This window comes from Aulonocara sp. 'chitande type north' Nkhata Bay, linkage group LG22 (genome assembly GCF_057382095.1).
Source record: "Aulonocara sp. 'chitande type north' Nkhata Bay isolate Kocher_YH1m ecotype deep benthic linkage group LG22, A_spYH_male_GT1.1, whole genome shotgun sequence".
NCBI lineage: Eukaryota > Metazoa > Chordata > Actinopteri > Cichliformes > Cichlidae > Aulonocara > Aulonocara sp. 'chitande type north' Nkhata Bay.
Genome location: NC_141364.1, coordinates 12,527,260 through 12,542,355, shown reverse-complemented (window position 1 = coordinate 12,542,355; position 15,096 = coordinate 12,527,260). Strand labels below are relative to the sequence as shown.

The following is a 15,096-nucleotide window of genomic DNA, read 5'->3' as shown; positions in this document are numbered from 1 at the left end:
CCTAAAAGAATTCTGAAAGATCTCCGTTTTAAACTGTGAGATTAAAAAAGATGAATAGAAGAGTCACACAGTTTAGTGAATGGTGAAATGAGAAGGCGTGGAAGCTTTCTACAGTGTGGCCAAGCCTCAAACCTCCTCAAACATGTTATAAAGATGATTGCAGCCTTTTCCTCTTCGGTGTCCAAGCACCTGCTAAAACACTCAGAGCAGAGACTATGATCAATGCTCATAGCAGCTTAGCTTAAATCTATGTTATCTGTATACAACACAAGGGTCTATGCTTGTTACATCATCTTTAGGGTTTCACTACCTCATAACTTAAAATTTAACTCAGTACTGTCTAAACCTTTGTATGTATCGCACATTGCTTGAAACTGTGCAATGGCCTAGAGACTGATTGGCAACTGGATGGCAACAACCAGCTGCTAGGGAACATTTAGCATTACCAGATCGTTTCTGTGAGGTTGCAAGCAGGCGCTGTGAAATTGATTGCTAAGCCAAAGTCATGCAGACTGGTCAGCAAACCCCTGGTAACAACTGGCTGGTAGGGAATTATGTGGCTACAAGACCTTAAAGGTCACTCTCAGATAGTGGGTAAAATTTAAATGGAATTTATCTTGTTGGTCAAAAGAGAGTGTACAGGAAGTCAGATCCCCCCCCATGCAGCTTAGAGGAAATATTTGTGAAATCCAGAGGTTGCCCATACCCTTGAGAAGACGAGGAGGTTGGGCTGTGCTGTGTGACTGGATGTGTCTGTGCAGACATGCTAGTTAATATGGAAAGGAAAAAAAAAAGAAAATAAAAACATGAATAAAAACTCCTTTGCTGATACATTATTCATGTTTGTAGCTTCTAGGGGTTCCACATGAGTGGCCACAGTTAGAGTTAGCACCGGGTTTCAGCCAAACAAGATGCTGCACAGTACGTGGGAGGGTGGGAGTGGGGTGCGCTTGTATGTCTGCGTGCGGACAGGGATGGAAGAGGCCGGGCAGGAGGTTCGCCTGAAGGCTTAAAAGGAGAACATTCACAGAGGAAAGCAGGGGGAGAAAAAAAGAGTGGGAATGGAAAGACACTATTGAATCAGCACTACTTTGCTAAAGGGAACACACACACACACACACACACACACACACACACACACACACACACACACACACACACACACACACACACAGGCCTAGAAGCATACACAGCCATGCACATATGCATATGCAGATACACAATTTAACACACATACAGCTCAGACTGCAGTGTAAACGTAGCACATACTTGTCTGGATTTCTGTCTGTCCCCTTGTGGGCTACAGTGCAAACACTTCACAAGAGGTGAGCAATCCTCGGCTGTCTAGGCCACATGATACACAGAAAGATAGCAGGTATATTCGGACTTTACTAGCTCATGCTTTCCTTAAGCTCCTGAAAACTCAGTGATCCCAGTAGTATACTTGTGTATTTATAGACTGTCAGCTATGTAGCTATGGGCAAATACTCTGTAGTCACCAGATACTCCACAAACTCCTGACTGGACTCACTAGCTAATACATGTGCTTTCTTTCACACAGACACACATGCAGGACCTCAAACTTTGGCCTATAAGCTCAATAAAGAGGCAATGATACAAAAAAGAAAAAACACTCTGCAGGCTGGAGTCTCATGTTTGAAAAGTGTTGGAAAAGCACTTTTCAAACAATTTTTTTGTTCTTTTTTTCCAAGTATATGAAAAGATCTGAGCTCACATCAAAACATTTAGATCATTTAACCAAGTTCAAATTAGCATTTCGAAAGTCAAAGGAGTATCATGTCGGGCTATTTCTGTAACTTTCCACAGAAGATGCTCTGAGATGCAGTTTGAACTAAAATGAACTTAGAGCTTCGTTGTAGGATGTTTTTAGTTCCTGCTCTAAGATAGGTACTCAACAAACGAGGACCATTTAGCTAACACTAAATATTAACCAAAGTGTAATTTCCAAATTTGCATTGAAGCGACCAACACTGCCGCCCGCCAGCATTTATACCTCTACGGGCTGCGCTGACGTGTCATGTAGTTGCATTTCTGGGAAAGGTGAACATCAGGTTAGGGCGTAGAGTTTCAACAGGGTTAGAGTTTAACAGTGGCATAAATCCAATATAAGAGTGAATGATCCGGGCATTAGAACATGTTGATTGGTTGAATACATAGCACACATGCCAAACTGCTAAAGTGTTAGCCAGTCTGTACATGACACTAATGTACATACTATGAAGTTCAGGCTTTGTTGAATCTATATGTCAACGGAATTACAACCCAAGCTAAGCTTGTACACCAAGCTTGATATCGCTTGCATTTCTTTTGGCAATGCAAGTGCAAGGAGGAAAAAAAGCCCTTAAAAGGTATGTAGTTCTCGGTGGAGCTTCCCAGTGGGCAGTTCCGAATGTGCATCCAGGTAGTGGGAAAAGGTAGAAGACCTCAAATTGATGTTGTGTTTTTCCAACAAACATAATTAGTGTGTGGGAAGTGAGTGGGAAAATGAGGAAAAAGGTCATACAGTTACATACTTTCCTTAAGCAGGCAAAGATGAATAAGCCTAAAGCCACCAACAGCCGGAAAGAACACATCCATGTATGCAGCCGCTCAACATGTGCAACATGAACTCAACCTCATGTGCGTGTAGTGCATCTGTCTCCTAAGCCCTTTCCCTTAAAAATCACATATTTGTAGACGTGCACAGCGAAGGTACAGGAAGTCTTAAACTGATGGCCACTCAACAGATTCCAGCAGAGCAGCGGGTATTCAAGTCAAGTGTATCTCACCTCAGGCTGATACCTGATACTGCTGTTCAAATCGTGTTCCCTGATTTTCACACTCAGTACTAACTGGCCCATTTACCAAACGTTTTCACTGCTGCCTTCCACATTCCCATCTTATTACAGGATCCAAATGTTGCATAAGGCGAAGGATCCATAGTTCCGCTCATTAGTCCCTCTTCAGATAAAGGCACGACTTGCAAGCGACCTAAAAAAAGACACTTTGAAAACAAAGCGCTGCCATGTCCCAACTTTCTGGGGAAATAAGCACTTCAATTCACTCCCACAAGGAAAACACACCTTGTCGAGCTGCTAAACTAAGCAGGATGCTCTGCTGTTCTTTCTGCCGCACACTTTCTTGCTTTTCCCCCCCACACCTCATTTTTCTGCTTTCCTATTTTCACCTCAGTGGCTCACATTCAGAGTCACTGGCTTTCCCCACTCGAGTTACCCATCCTTTACTGACTTTTTTTTTTTTTTTTTTTTTAGGTCTGCTTGTATGGAAAGGATGCAGTTGGATAGGCACCACCAGTCATGACGCAGCAGGGCAAAAATGAAGCCACTGAACAAGAAAAAGCATCCTACAGCTTGGCAATACAGCCACAGAAAGAGCTGCAGATAAAGCAGCAGAGCACTGACTTACAGGAATTTGCACTTGATCTGCAGACCAACTTCACATCAACCTGTGGAAAAATTTCACCAAGCCACTTATTATTTGAAGTGCCAAAACTTCATGAGAAGTAATCCATTTTCCTAACTTTTCGCACGCATTCAGACATGAATATTGCCCATGTGGGCTTGTTAGGCTGTGGAAGTGTGAGACAGAGGAAATGACTACGTAAGAGAGGAAGGAGAAGAAAGAAATTGCAGAGAATACGAGTGGGTGTCAATTTGAAATATCCAGCATTACCACCAGCAGCTGCACTTTGTCCTACATCGCCTCTCAAAGACAAGCATGCACTCCTTTGCTTGATCTGAAAAGGAGGCCCTATCAAACTCATGAATAAACACCACGCAACAGCACCGGCAAACAAGCTGCCAGGGAAACTGGGAGAAACAGCGATAAACCACCATAATTCCTTCCTTCCTCTCGGTCAATCACACACCCACGCTCTGGGCATACTGGGACTCTCCTTGGTGAGACCAGATGCCTTCTTTCCTTGTAACCATATCCTCTCATCCTCCACAGCCACCTCCTCCCTGTTAGATTTGGCTAAGCCACTGAACCGTGAAGTGTTGTGAAATCTGCCAAACCAGAGCCTGGTTGTCGATGGCTGGAGCTGTGCAAGCGGCCGCTGTTGCCAGTTGTCGCCCAGGATTTAAAACCAAAAGGAAAGAGATGCAGACAGGAGGAGAGGCCACCGCGGCGGGAGAGGGAGGCTTAATGGAGAGCTGTGAAAACGAGGGAGTGAAAGGGGAGGCATTGGTGTCAACGAGGCCCGGGGGTTCCCTCTGGAAAGAGAGCAAACTTCGGCACAATGGAACCCCTCTAGGGGCAGCCCCAACTTTTACACCCTAAGAGTGGAAGTCATAAAGCAAGATGAACCAAACAGGGATAAGAGCCCTTCCATCAGTCTGCCAGGCAGCCCGAGCTGCTCCAACAAAACCTTCTTTCTCTCCTTGAAGCCTTGGCCCCTTAAACACTGAGCCATGCACACATTCTTCAGTGACATAATGCTTTTTTAAGCTATTGCCCTCTTAAACTCCCCCCACTCCAACATCACCACCTCCTCCCCATTCTCCTTCTTTTTGCTCTTACTCAGATTTCCTCCCTTTGCCATTACTATTTGAATATGAATACCAGGAGAAGGGTTAAGTGTTTGTTTTTACTCTTGCGACAGAGAAGTGAAGGAAGGACGCCAACATATAAGTTGACGTCAAACAGTCCGCCGTCCCATTGATGTGCCGTCAGTAGGTGTTTGCCGAACAGTCTCTCGGGGCCGTAAAAGCTGCCATTCTGCAAGGCCATAAAAACTAGCTAACACCCCACCTCCTCCACTCTCCCCTGCGGAGTTGTTGCAGTGTCTCAAGGGAGGCACAGAGCTCCCAGGAGGGGAAACCTGTAACAAATATTGATGGACTTACGGTGTAATCAGTGTGGGGGGGGGGGGTTCCCCCTGGAAGGAAATGTTTATATTTCTACTAGAGGTCTGTGTGAGTGCATCTAAAGGTCATGGTTTCTGCCCACTGATGATCACTGATAATAGAACAGTGGTTGGGTGATCCACAGATTGGGAACCAGGCAGTCATTCAGCCCAAAAGGCAAATCCCCAGGATCACTGGGCTGCCGGAAATCCAGCCACCTCCACACAAACACACCCTATACAGTTTTATAGCAAAACGATAACAGCTCTACAATTACAGCCTAACTTACTCAAAGTGAAACCTGCGTCTACTTAACTAGTCCAGACTAGAGCAAGAAAAGGAGAGAAGAATGAGGGAATAACTGTCTCTCTGTTCAGTTGTGACTTTAAAGGAGATCTTTTTTTGATGACCACAGTTGATACGAAAGCAATGCCGCTGAATCCTAACAATAAACTTGGGAGTGCCACAGCCTAAACACTCATAAAACGCTCCGTAAAGCAACCCTAAATAAATGTAACCCCCATGCACTGCTGCAAGAAACTGGCAGTTAGCGATAAAGTGCAGCAAATATGTGTCAGACGTACTCAACGAATGATAGATATTTATGGGTTAGAGAAATTTAAATCCAAGGACACGTGGCGAGAAAGACTACAGCGACTAACGGTGGGAATGTTGGAATGATGGAGACGGGAGTGTGCGCTCACAGCGGAGTTGTCCTGTCTCGGCATGCCCCCACGCTACGCAGAGAAAACCGAGATGTGAGAATTTCTCAAAAACTTAGTCGACCAAAAAAAAAAAAAAAAAAAAAAAGGGGGAGAAAAGAAAAGACAGATGTCAGAACTCAGTCTCCGTTGTGCGAGCCGAACGTGCAGACAGCAGCCGTATCTTCCTTTCATTCCTTCACTGCGGAGATTTTAATGAGAAGCCAATCACGTGTCTGTCCTGATCATCGCTTTTTGCCTCAGCCAGTCACATACCTGTCTACTTTAATTGAGTTCACAGGGATCCAATCAGCTTTGTTCTCTTGCTCCTCTTCCCTTTCTGTTCTGGGCTTGTCAGAAAGACGCGCAGCTACTCACTTACCTGTCTGCCTGCAAACTTTTTACATCACTGCATCGGCACTAGTTAAGCCTGAGCACGCTTCAGTTGTGACAGGAAGGAGAAAGAAAAAAAAAAGAGAGACAGGGAGAGAATAGAGAGTTAACTTTTACCGCTGTGCCTGTGTCTCTTATTAATTCATTCCTCTTAAACACTTCCTGACAGTCCTGGGAAGGGAAGGCGTTTTGATGCCTTGTTATTTCTCACTCTTTCAATTACAGTTACCACGAGCACAACAAGCCCTTGGACCTCTTTCTTTCCTCCAGAGTGGAAGTGAGCAGTTTTTAATAGAGAAAATGACGCCAGGGGCTGGCCCACTGCTGTGCTAATTCTCCCATCGATTTTCATTTTGGGGGGGAACCCTCCCAGCTGATCAATCTCTCTCCACCACCTAGCCAGCTGCTGGCCTGGGGGGGGGTGCGGGGTGTTGCACTTGGACTGCGCCGTCTGATCCGATGTGTGCGTGTGTGTGTGTATGTGCCGAGTTCATGTCCATCCAACCCCCCTCGATTCTTCCCCTCACTTGCTTCCCACCCCTCCACCCCTGCCACCTCATCTGAGGCCAGGGGCGGCTTGGCTGCCCTGATAATCCCTCAATGAATGTGGGTCAGCGAGTGGGGCTTTGCCTTCGTCACTCAGCAAGGGGACAGACAGCAGGGTCGTGACCCCAGCCATCCTGTGCGCACTCGCAAATACACACACATTCAGACAAAGGGCCCAAAGGGGTGCGCACGCACACACTGGCGTGAATAGATGAGCTGCCACACACCAGCAAAACTGCACCGATGAGAACGAGTAGAATGTGAAAGACACAAAAATGGAGATGAGCAGAAATCAAATGATTAGGGAATTAATTGAGTTAAAAGAGGAAGTAAACTGGTAACGCTTTTTACAACAGGTGACCTTCTATTTTAGTAAAGACTTTTTAAAAAAAGAAAATCAGGATGATGAGTAACTCAACCCTTTCATCTCAGTTATCTTCTAGCTTTATTAGCCTTAATTTGGGGGGTTTTTGACTATTGATTAGACAAAACTACATTTGAAGCTGTTGCTTTGGGCACTGGATACTTGAGATCAATAACTGGTTGATTAAAGGATGATCATTAGTAGCAAGTCTAGCTAGCATATTCAAAAACCTGGTCAACTGATTACAAAGGCTTGTAATGTCTGACAGCAGAGGTTCAGCTCCTAACAGTTTTCACAAGTGCTCCATCACAAAACTGTGTGGATGTGCTAGCTTCCTCTGGTTTATACTGCTGGAAAATGAATATCTTTACATTTCTGACTGTTTGCTGCAAAGAAAACATGAGATGGAAAGTTGGAAAGAGCTTTTTTCTTTTAGCGACTTGCCCTGCGTGTCCCAAAGAGGGGCTGGATCCACTCAAACACACAGGAAGATGGTTGGAATGAGAGGAGAGAAAGACAGATAGTGAAAGTAGAGGGGATTTAAGACGGATAAGATAACGCAACACAACAAACAGAGGGTTTTATGTAGTTATAGGCTTAAATATGTCTCTTACACACATGCACACACAAAAAAATATCAAAGAGTCCCAATTAAGCTGCACCACATTCAGACTAATTATTCTCCACATCATTAACATTCCCCATCACGAGCTGAGTACTTTATCTAAGAGAGAGCAGGCAATCATGAAATATTCATGATTTATTAATCTGACTACAGAAAAACAAACAATGGCAACCCGGGGAGTGTGACACCCTCTCCTGCCAAACACCGAGGTAAGCAACACGACTGTGTCTGCTACTTGCTCCGCTCTCCAACAGGAGGCCGCTATCAGGCGACGCCGCCGAGCTGACATTCAGGTGAATGTCGTTATTCCCACTCACAATTTTTGTTCTCTCGTTTTTGTTTTTTTGTTTTTTTAAAAAACCTGTGTTTAACCGAGATAAGGTGGAAAGGAAATGTTGCTGGTTTTCTTCACTTGGCCCAGATCAGCTACTGTCTCTCACTCTGTGGCGCTCTGTCAACAATGTGTCAGACGCCACGTTGCTTTGAATTTTAAAAAAAAAAAAGACGAAGAAGGGGAAAAATATCCTATGAAAATGAAACTGTGGCAGGGAGACAAATCACATCATTGCTTCAGTTCAGTGTTGCTCGAAGACAGAAGCAGAAGAGGGGGGAGAAAGAGAAAAATGAAGATAACCAGAGTAAAAGGAGAGAAGGTAAGAATGGAAAGTAAAACAGAGACAACAAGGGTGGGGAGGGGGATGCAAGAGGGCCAGAGGCCGGCCTGTCTCCCCATTTCTCCCTCTCAGCCTCTCATGCTTCCAAGATAATTTTCTCAAGTGGGAAAAATTTCTGCTGATGACACAGTTGTGGAAATGAAAATGCCACAGTGCCTGGCTGATGTTACCGTCATTGACTCCTAATGGGAAAAATCCCACTACACGCGCAATTTTCTGGACTCTCCGTTTCTTTCATTCCGACATTGCTGCCATTATTATCACTCGATATCACACCCACTTGCTCATCTTCTTCCCCTTGCGCCGTTTCGAGCACGGGCATTTGCAAACACGGACGCGTTTCCCGTAGCTCCTCTTGACATTCTCGTTCTGTAAATCTTTCCCTCTACCTCTCCTCGTCGCTGCCCTCCCTCTCTCGTCGGGGTTTTCAAGTCCCCCGGGTGACCTTGAGCGGCAGCTGCCAGTGAAGTAGCTAAAGTACAAAGTCAATACGAGTCAACAAAGCTGGTTAAGTATTAAATGGGGGGATGATGACGCTGCAGTTAGCCGGAGAAAGGCTTCAACGAAGGGGAAAAAATAAATAAAAAAAGAAAAAAGGACATGCTCAGTCAGACTTTAATGGAACACTCAATGATAATAATGATGTACTTTCAGCAATTCACTCCACTGACATTAGATGAGACTATACGTTTGGTTTCTGCAGGATAATCTGCTTGATAGTGAAACAGAGAGCAATTACAGTACTTACACGGTTGATTCACTGCTTGCCTACACACACACAAACTATGCATGCTACTGCACAGAGACAAATGCAAAAGTATGAGGTGTGTTAAAATGATTCTTCAGCCCTTGTTTTGTCACATAACACAACGGAAAAAGCTCACACCTGAAAAACCGTGGGGCATGACACATGCTTACCATTTAACAGAATCGGGAACTTTATTTTGAACTCCTCAAGTCACGAAGAACAAAAAAAATTATAATAATAATCCCCAGTTTGACGTATTCCTCTACAAAGCAAAGCACTGCTGCAGAATTCCTCCCAACATCAACTTTTTTCAACTGCGGAGCCATAATAGCCTTTCACTGTCCTCTCCCTGGATTATTGTCAGCAGCCCTGAAACTCAGTGGATAATGTAGCAGTGAATGGCTCCTTTCATCAGCGCCTGGCCATGGAAGTGGACCAGAGTGACTCCAATTGAAAGCTATTGCGGCTAAGAAAATCAATTGAATAAATGTGTGGCGCGTGGTGCGTTTGTGTCTGCGTGTGATGAGTGTGGGTGGGTGGGAATCAGTTTTGGTACTTATATACCGGCTTCCACTCTGCCCTCCTGCTGCATACCTTTGTAGAGCAGCATTCCTCTAGAAGGCTGCAAGGTCAAAGGTCGGGAAAAAAGAAGAACATGAATTTGGATGCAACACCAACCGTGGCACCGTGTATGTATGCATGTAGGTATGTGGAACGGTGACCGATTTCCTTCAGGTGTAGGATCAACCACTGTCCGCACAAAATACCGTGTGCATTTAAGAGCCATTTAAAACTAAGAATCGCATTCTTCAGTGCGATTAATGGATTTCAAATGTTGCTAAAACACGTCAGATTAGTTTGCAAAGTGAAGCTATGACTGGTCATGTGCCAGTTTATTCTGACACATCACATGTACGATCATTCACTTTCATTTTTTAAATACTGCCGAACTGCACTTGTCCGACTTTATAGGACTTGGTTGTTTACAACTTCCTGTCACACGGAAAAGAGAAGCGAGTGATTGGCTAACTTAGAACCAACACTATCCTGGCTTTGATTGCACTGATTGCCTCCATCTATTTAAAGTCTGTGTTCCATCATATGATTTATTCTTTGGGATCAAACTTTGAATTACACTGTACATTAAAAGCATCCAGGTACTGCTCACAGGTACATCCAGGTACATGCGCTGTGCAGACACTCTGCTTTGGCAGCGGTCTTGCTTCAGCTGCTAACAGCTGCTGTGACACGTGTGTGCATTCCTAAGTTCCTGCACTGCAGCGTCCCCGCATGGCATCGCCTGTCCGCCCTGAGCCTCTGGAAATGAAGCACTGGCAAACACCAGAGGGTCAGCTGCATATAGATCCATTTACCTTGGAGAGCTACGTCAGGGTTTTTGGCACCCAAAGGGCTTTAAATTTGATTAAGAGGGAGGCATCAGTTTGATTAAATTTAAACAGGTTGCTAAATCACAACAAGAGCAAAATTTATGCGTTGCCTCGTTTGTGCCAAATACCAGAGAAAACTAGAAACCCGAGAACTTCGATAACCTGGGGAAAAAAACAAAACAAAAACAAAGAAGACTAAAGCCACAGAGAGACGTACGGATTGACAGCCCAAATCTAGCTGCACTGTAAATGTGCTGTGTAAAAATGTGATTGGATTTATTGAGTTTTAGTGGGAACAAAAATCAAATACAGCATTGCAGCTGGAAATGAAATGACTGAGATGTAGCAGTATTGATCAAAATTAACTCGACTGTGAAACGCGCTATGGCAGAAAGAATGGGCAGTGAAGACTCAGGTTTCCCTGAACCACTGCCATCAAGCCGGATCAATCATCCGATTACGGTGCTGAGATCTTCCAGAGGCAAAGCCGCCTTTGCGAGAATGAGGCCTGATCCTTTAGCAAACAGAGCCACGAGAGGAGCAGAGGTAGGCTGTCCAGAGCCGACTGGAATGTCAGATAATGGATGGCATATCTCTCCAGGTGACACCGAGCCCAAGGCATCCAGGGAGATGGAGAAGAGGGGAATGTTGGAAGGAGAAGGAAAAGGGGATGATGAATGGATGGACAAGTGCATGCTTGTGAAGTTTTGTTAGAGCTTTTTTTTTGCATTACCAAAACGTCTGGTAAGAGGTTCCTGAGTGCATACACACTGGTTCCTGAGTTCACTACAAGTTCAAGGAAAGTCACTTTGTCTCTCAACCAAGCAAGTGCCATCTTTCCCAGCAGCTCCTTTTTCTCCATCTTTCTGATTAACAGAAAGCGAATACGTCTGTGTTAACTTCCCATATGCTGCCCATCTGTTCTTTCCCTTAACCCTGACACCAGGTACGCACACACACACACACACACACACACACACACACACACACACACACACGCTGTGTGTTACCACACGCCTGGAGTTTACTCTGGATTCTTTGCAAACGCTAGGATCCACAGGTTGATAAATGCAAATCAAGCAGATGCTACTCACACACAAGTGAACCTGAGCAGTCGAGTTCACCGCTTAATCCAAATATGTGAACCTGAGAAAACATTCCCCCCTATATTAAAACATACCAAACACTCGAGTACAGCTGCTGATCCCAAGGGGGAATCATTAATTACCACTTCGACAAAACCTGATACCTCCAGAATTAGAGGTAATCAACTGTCCCCGGGGGCTAAATGGAAACCACGCCACTAACTCCCAGAAATGAAAGTGTAATTAACCCATTTTGACTGATTTATTCACACTCGCGTTCAACCAAACATGTTAGGCACGGCAGCCAACATAAACTACACTGCATGCACCTTCAACTGTAGGAAGCTGTATTTTTTGTCATGGCTGGGTCATTTTTACCTCTAATTTCAGAGCCCAAAACTCCCATGGTCCAACTTTCACTTAATTTGCACTAAGTACAGGGTGCAAATCAAACATGCCCATGCATGTCCTTTTAAAAGGCTTCAGTAGGGAGGTGGTGGTGGTGGTGGTGGTGGTGGGATTCCTTCATAGGAAGGGAAGAAGTGAGGGGAGGGAGGAGAGGAGGGAGGGGTGTCCAGAGAGCCAACAGCCTGGCTGGAGATCTTTTACCTCAGGTAGGAGAGGGAGAAAGGAGCTGGGGTGGAGGGGTAAAGCAGTCAGATATAAACTATGACCTGGAGTTTTAGAGGGGTGGGTGGGTTCAAAGAGGTTCGGGTTTTAAAAAGGTAATGAATTCAATGGAAAGCAAACTTGTGAATGTTGCTGATCAGTGTCTATTTTCAGTTCTGAAGGACACTTAATGAGTTCATTTGAAGTATTCACACACACACACACACACACACACACACACACACTCACTCACTCACTCACTCACTCACTCACTCACTCTGTGCCACAGCGTGAGAACTGTGGATGATGCGCTCCTGCTGCGCAGTTTGGAGTGATGACAGCGCAAATAAATAAATAAATAATAACATTTAAAAAAAAATGTAAGCACTGATTAAAATAATAACCAACAGATAATCACTTTCCCCTCTACTTGCTCCAACTTACTTGTCATACTCTGCGTTGTCCTTGTCGCACCGTGCGTCTTTGTGCTTCTGCCAGTCTTTGCCGTGCTTGCAGGTGGTGAGCAGCACCACGTCCTCGGCGTTGTGAACGTGATATAAGGCATTCCTTGTGTCCGAGCCGATGCCAGTCAGGTAGCGCTTCCCCTTGAACACCAGCATGTATTTTCTGAAAGGCGGGATGGAGTTGTACTTGAGGTACCCCCTCTCTCCACCCGTACGCGGGTGCTCCTTGGAGAAGAGGGGGATGGACACGTCAAAGTTGGGCCTGAAGTTCTCGGTGCTGATGCTGGCTTTGGCCAGCATGGCTTGACCGATGTCGAAGCCCAAATCTTCCGTATAGTCCGGCCACGTCCCCGAGTACAAGTTAAATATAAGGTGGTTCCTGCCGTCGTTCCACAGGGGCAGGTTCTGGACCTTGGTCTTCAGGTTGTGGACGTATTGAGGGGACAGCTGGTCCCGGTCCAGAGTGTCCAAACTTAGAACGAACAAACATGCCTGTCCAGGGTCCGAGGTGTAAAACCTGGACCCCTCGATGGTCGATAAAATATTCTGGTAACTCTCTGAGATCTTCTCCCCCTTCTGCTGGGGGTAAACATAAACTTTGAATCCGTTCTTTCGACACAGAGAAAAGTCAAAGCAGGAATCCATGCGACACCTTTTGCCTTTGTAAACACTTGTGTTGATGTCCCTCTTCTGCCTCGGAGATATGTGCAGGTTGTAGTCCTCGGTGTCGGTCTGATCCCAGGGCAGGAAAAGATGTAAAGGGTCCGAGAAGTGAGGCCAGGGCTGCTCGGGCCGGTGCCCGTTTCTGCTGCGGTCATGCCGACTCCTGCTCGCCGCTGGAAGTTGAACCCCTCCGAGGTAGAAGAGAAGCACTAGACACGCACCGGCGGAGAGCAGGATCAGGTAACGTTTTTTGGCCTGCATGTGTCCTGAAAACAAGGGCGAGTTGTTCAGGAATAAGAAATGTAAAGTGGCCCGAAGTTAGGCTCTCACTAACCCTGACTACACCGCTCCATCCTCCGGCAGCCTCCAAGGATCCCCAACCCCCCTTCTGCGTATTCGGTTCCCAAATCCAGCAATTGATCCAGTGCATGTGGGCGATTTTAGAAGTCTTGTCCCTTTCTCCCTCTTCTGTAGAGTTTCACCATATCGCACAACGCCTAGCAGCCGGGCTCTGGTGCACCTACAAAGATCAGCGCTCACCGGACCCTCTCGGACACAATCATATGCAGCCACTCTTCTCTCCTGCACTTCTTCTCACCCTCATTCAGCCTGGCTGCACGGAGGGTGGGGGGCTATTGAAATGGAAAACTGTCAGACAGCCGCCTGGGAACTCCGTCCTCCCGGATAAACAGCGGCTGGGGTCCCCGAGGCTCTCCCAGACGTAAAGGTACAGCCCGGATTGGATGTTAAACTCGGCAACACGCTGACCGGGCAGTGTAAAAACACATCGGTACGGCCACCACGCGTGTATCCAAATACCTCTGGGTGAATTCGTCCGATTCTCCCACACACCCCCTCCTTTTCCCCTTTTTATTGCTCCATGGTCCCGTGTGAGGAGAAGCGGAGAAAAAAAACCGGGGACTCGTCGTAGCGCAGGAGGAAGCTCAGCGGCACAACTGTAACCTGACGAATCCCTGCATTTCTCTTATTTATTACAACCTCCCCACATACGCGCTCTTATTCAATAAAAAGCTCGTCGGCGAAGAGCCGCACGGCAGGCGAAGTTATCCGGAAGACACGCGGGTAACAAACGGTGACCTCAGACTGACTAAATAGCTGAGAAAATGTTCAAAAAGACGGGATTCCTTGATCCTAGTGTCCAATTACCGAGTGCTCAGTTGTTCCGATTGTTGGTCGCTAACATTCCAATCCCGACACGACGGCAGCCGACGCGACGCCCCATCGGCTCAAAGACGCCGCCGATTGGTCAGACTGTGGGAACGGAAGAGGCGGGACTAGCGGAATGCACCCATTCATAACCGGAGTCTTCCGCATGTGCAAATTATCTAATTGTAAGCCTATATGGAAACTGGAGCTTTGCCAGAGAGCAAAACACTCTCAGTTTAACAGAAGCTGATAGCGTTCGGGAGGAGCGGCCCGTCAAAATCTCGCGGAGATGCTCGTGCTGTTTGCGGCTGGATCAAACGTTTTCTGATTTACCCGCGCGTGTTATATTCAGTTGTCTTTTCTGCATTTCTCCCACAGTATTCTCCGTGGCCTGTTTATCCTTTAACCTGAATGTGCCCAACTTTGATGCTGTAGACAGGGAAAGACTGAAGGGAAAACGACAGACAGTAACTGAACAAAGCAACAGTAATCAAATATTATTGAAATCAGTTCCTGCTAAATTACATACAGTTTCACTTCTTCTTTCTTCTGACATTATTCCCGTTTTAGAGACGGATGTTTTTGTGACTGTCTGTGTGTCATTTGTCAACTGTGATTATTAATAGCTGACAAAAGAAGTTAATGAGAAGTCCGCCAGGTTTTTGCTTGATCAGTGTGCGATACTGCACATTTTTTATTAATCCGATGCCAAGTAAATATAGTGTCAGTATTGCCGATACTAATACCGATACTTTTTGGGGGTCAAATTATGTTGTTAAAATATAAATAAAATAGACGTGA

General features: G+C 45.8%; 1 protein-coding gene across 1 annotated transcript in view; it reads right to left on the bottom strand.

The window, feature by feature from the left end:
* Positions 1–14,329, bottom strand: part of ext1b (exostosin glycosyltransferase 1b) — a 138,424-nt gene extending 124,095 nt beyond the window's left edge. The window contains exon 1 of the mRNA XM_086279684.1: positions 12,446–14,329. Within this exon, the coding sequence (XP_086135810.1) occupies positions 12,446–13,389 (944 nt within the window). The 5' untranslated portion in view covers positions 13,390–14,329. The remainder of the gene's footprint in view (positions 1–12,445) is intronic.
* Positions 14,330–15,096: the final 767 nt, after the last annotated feature.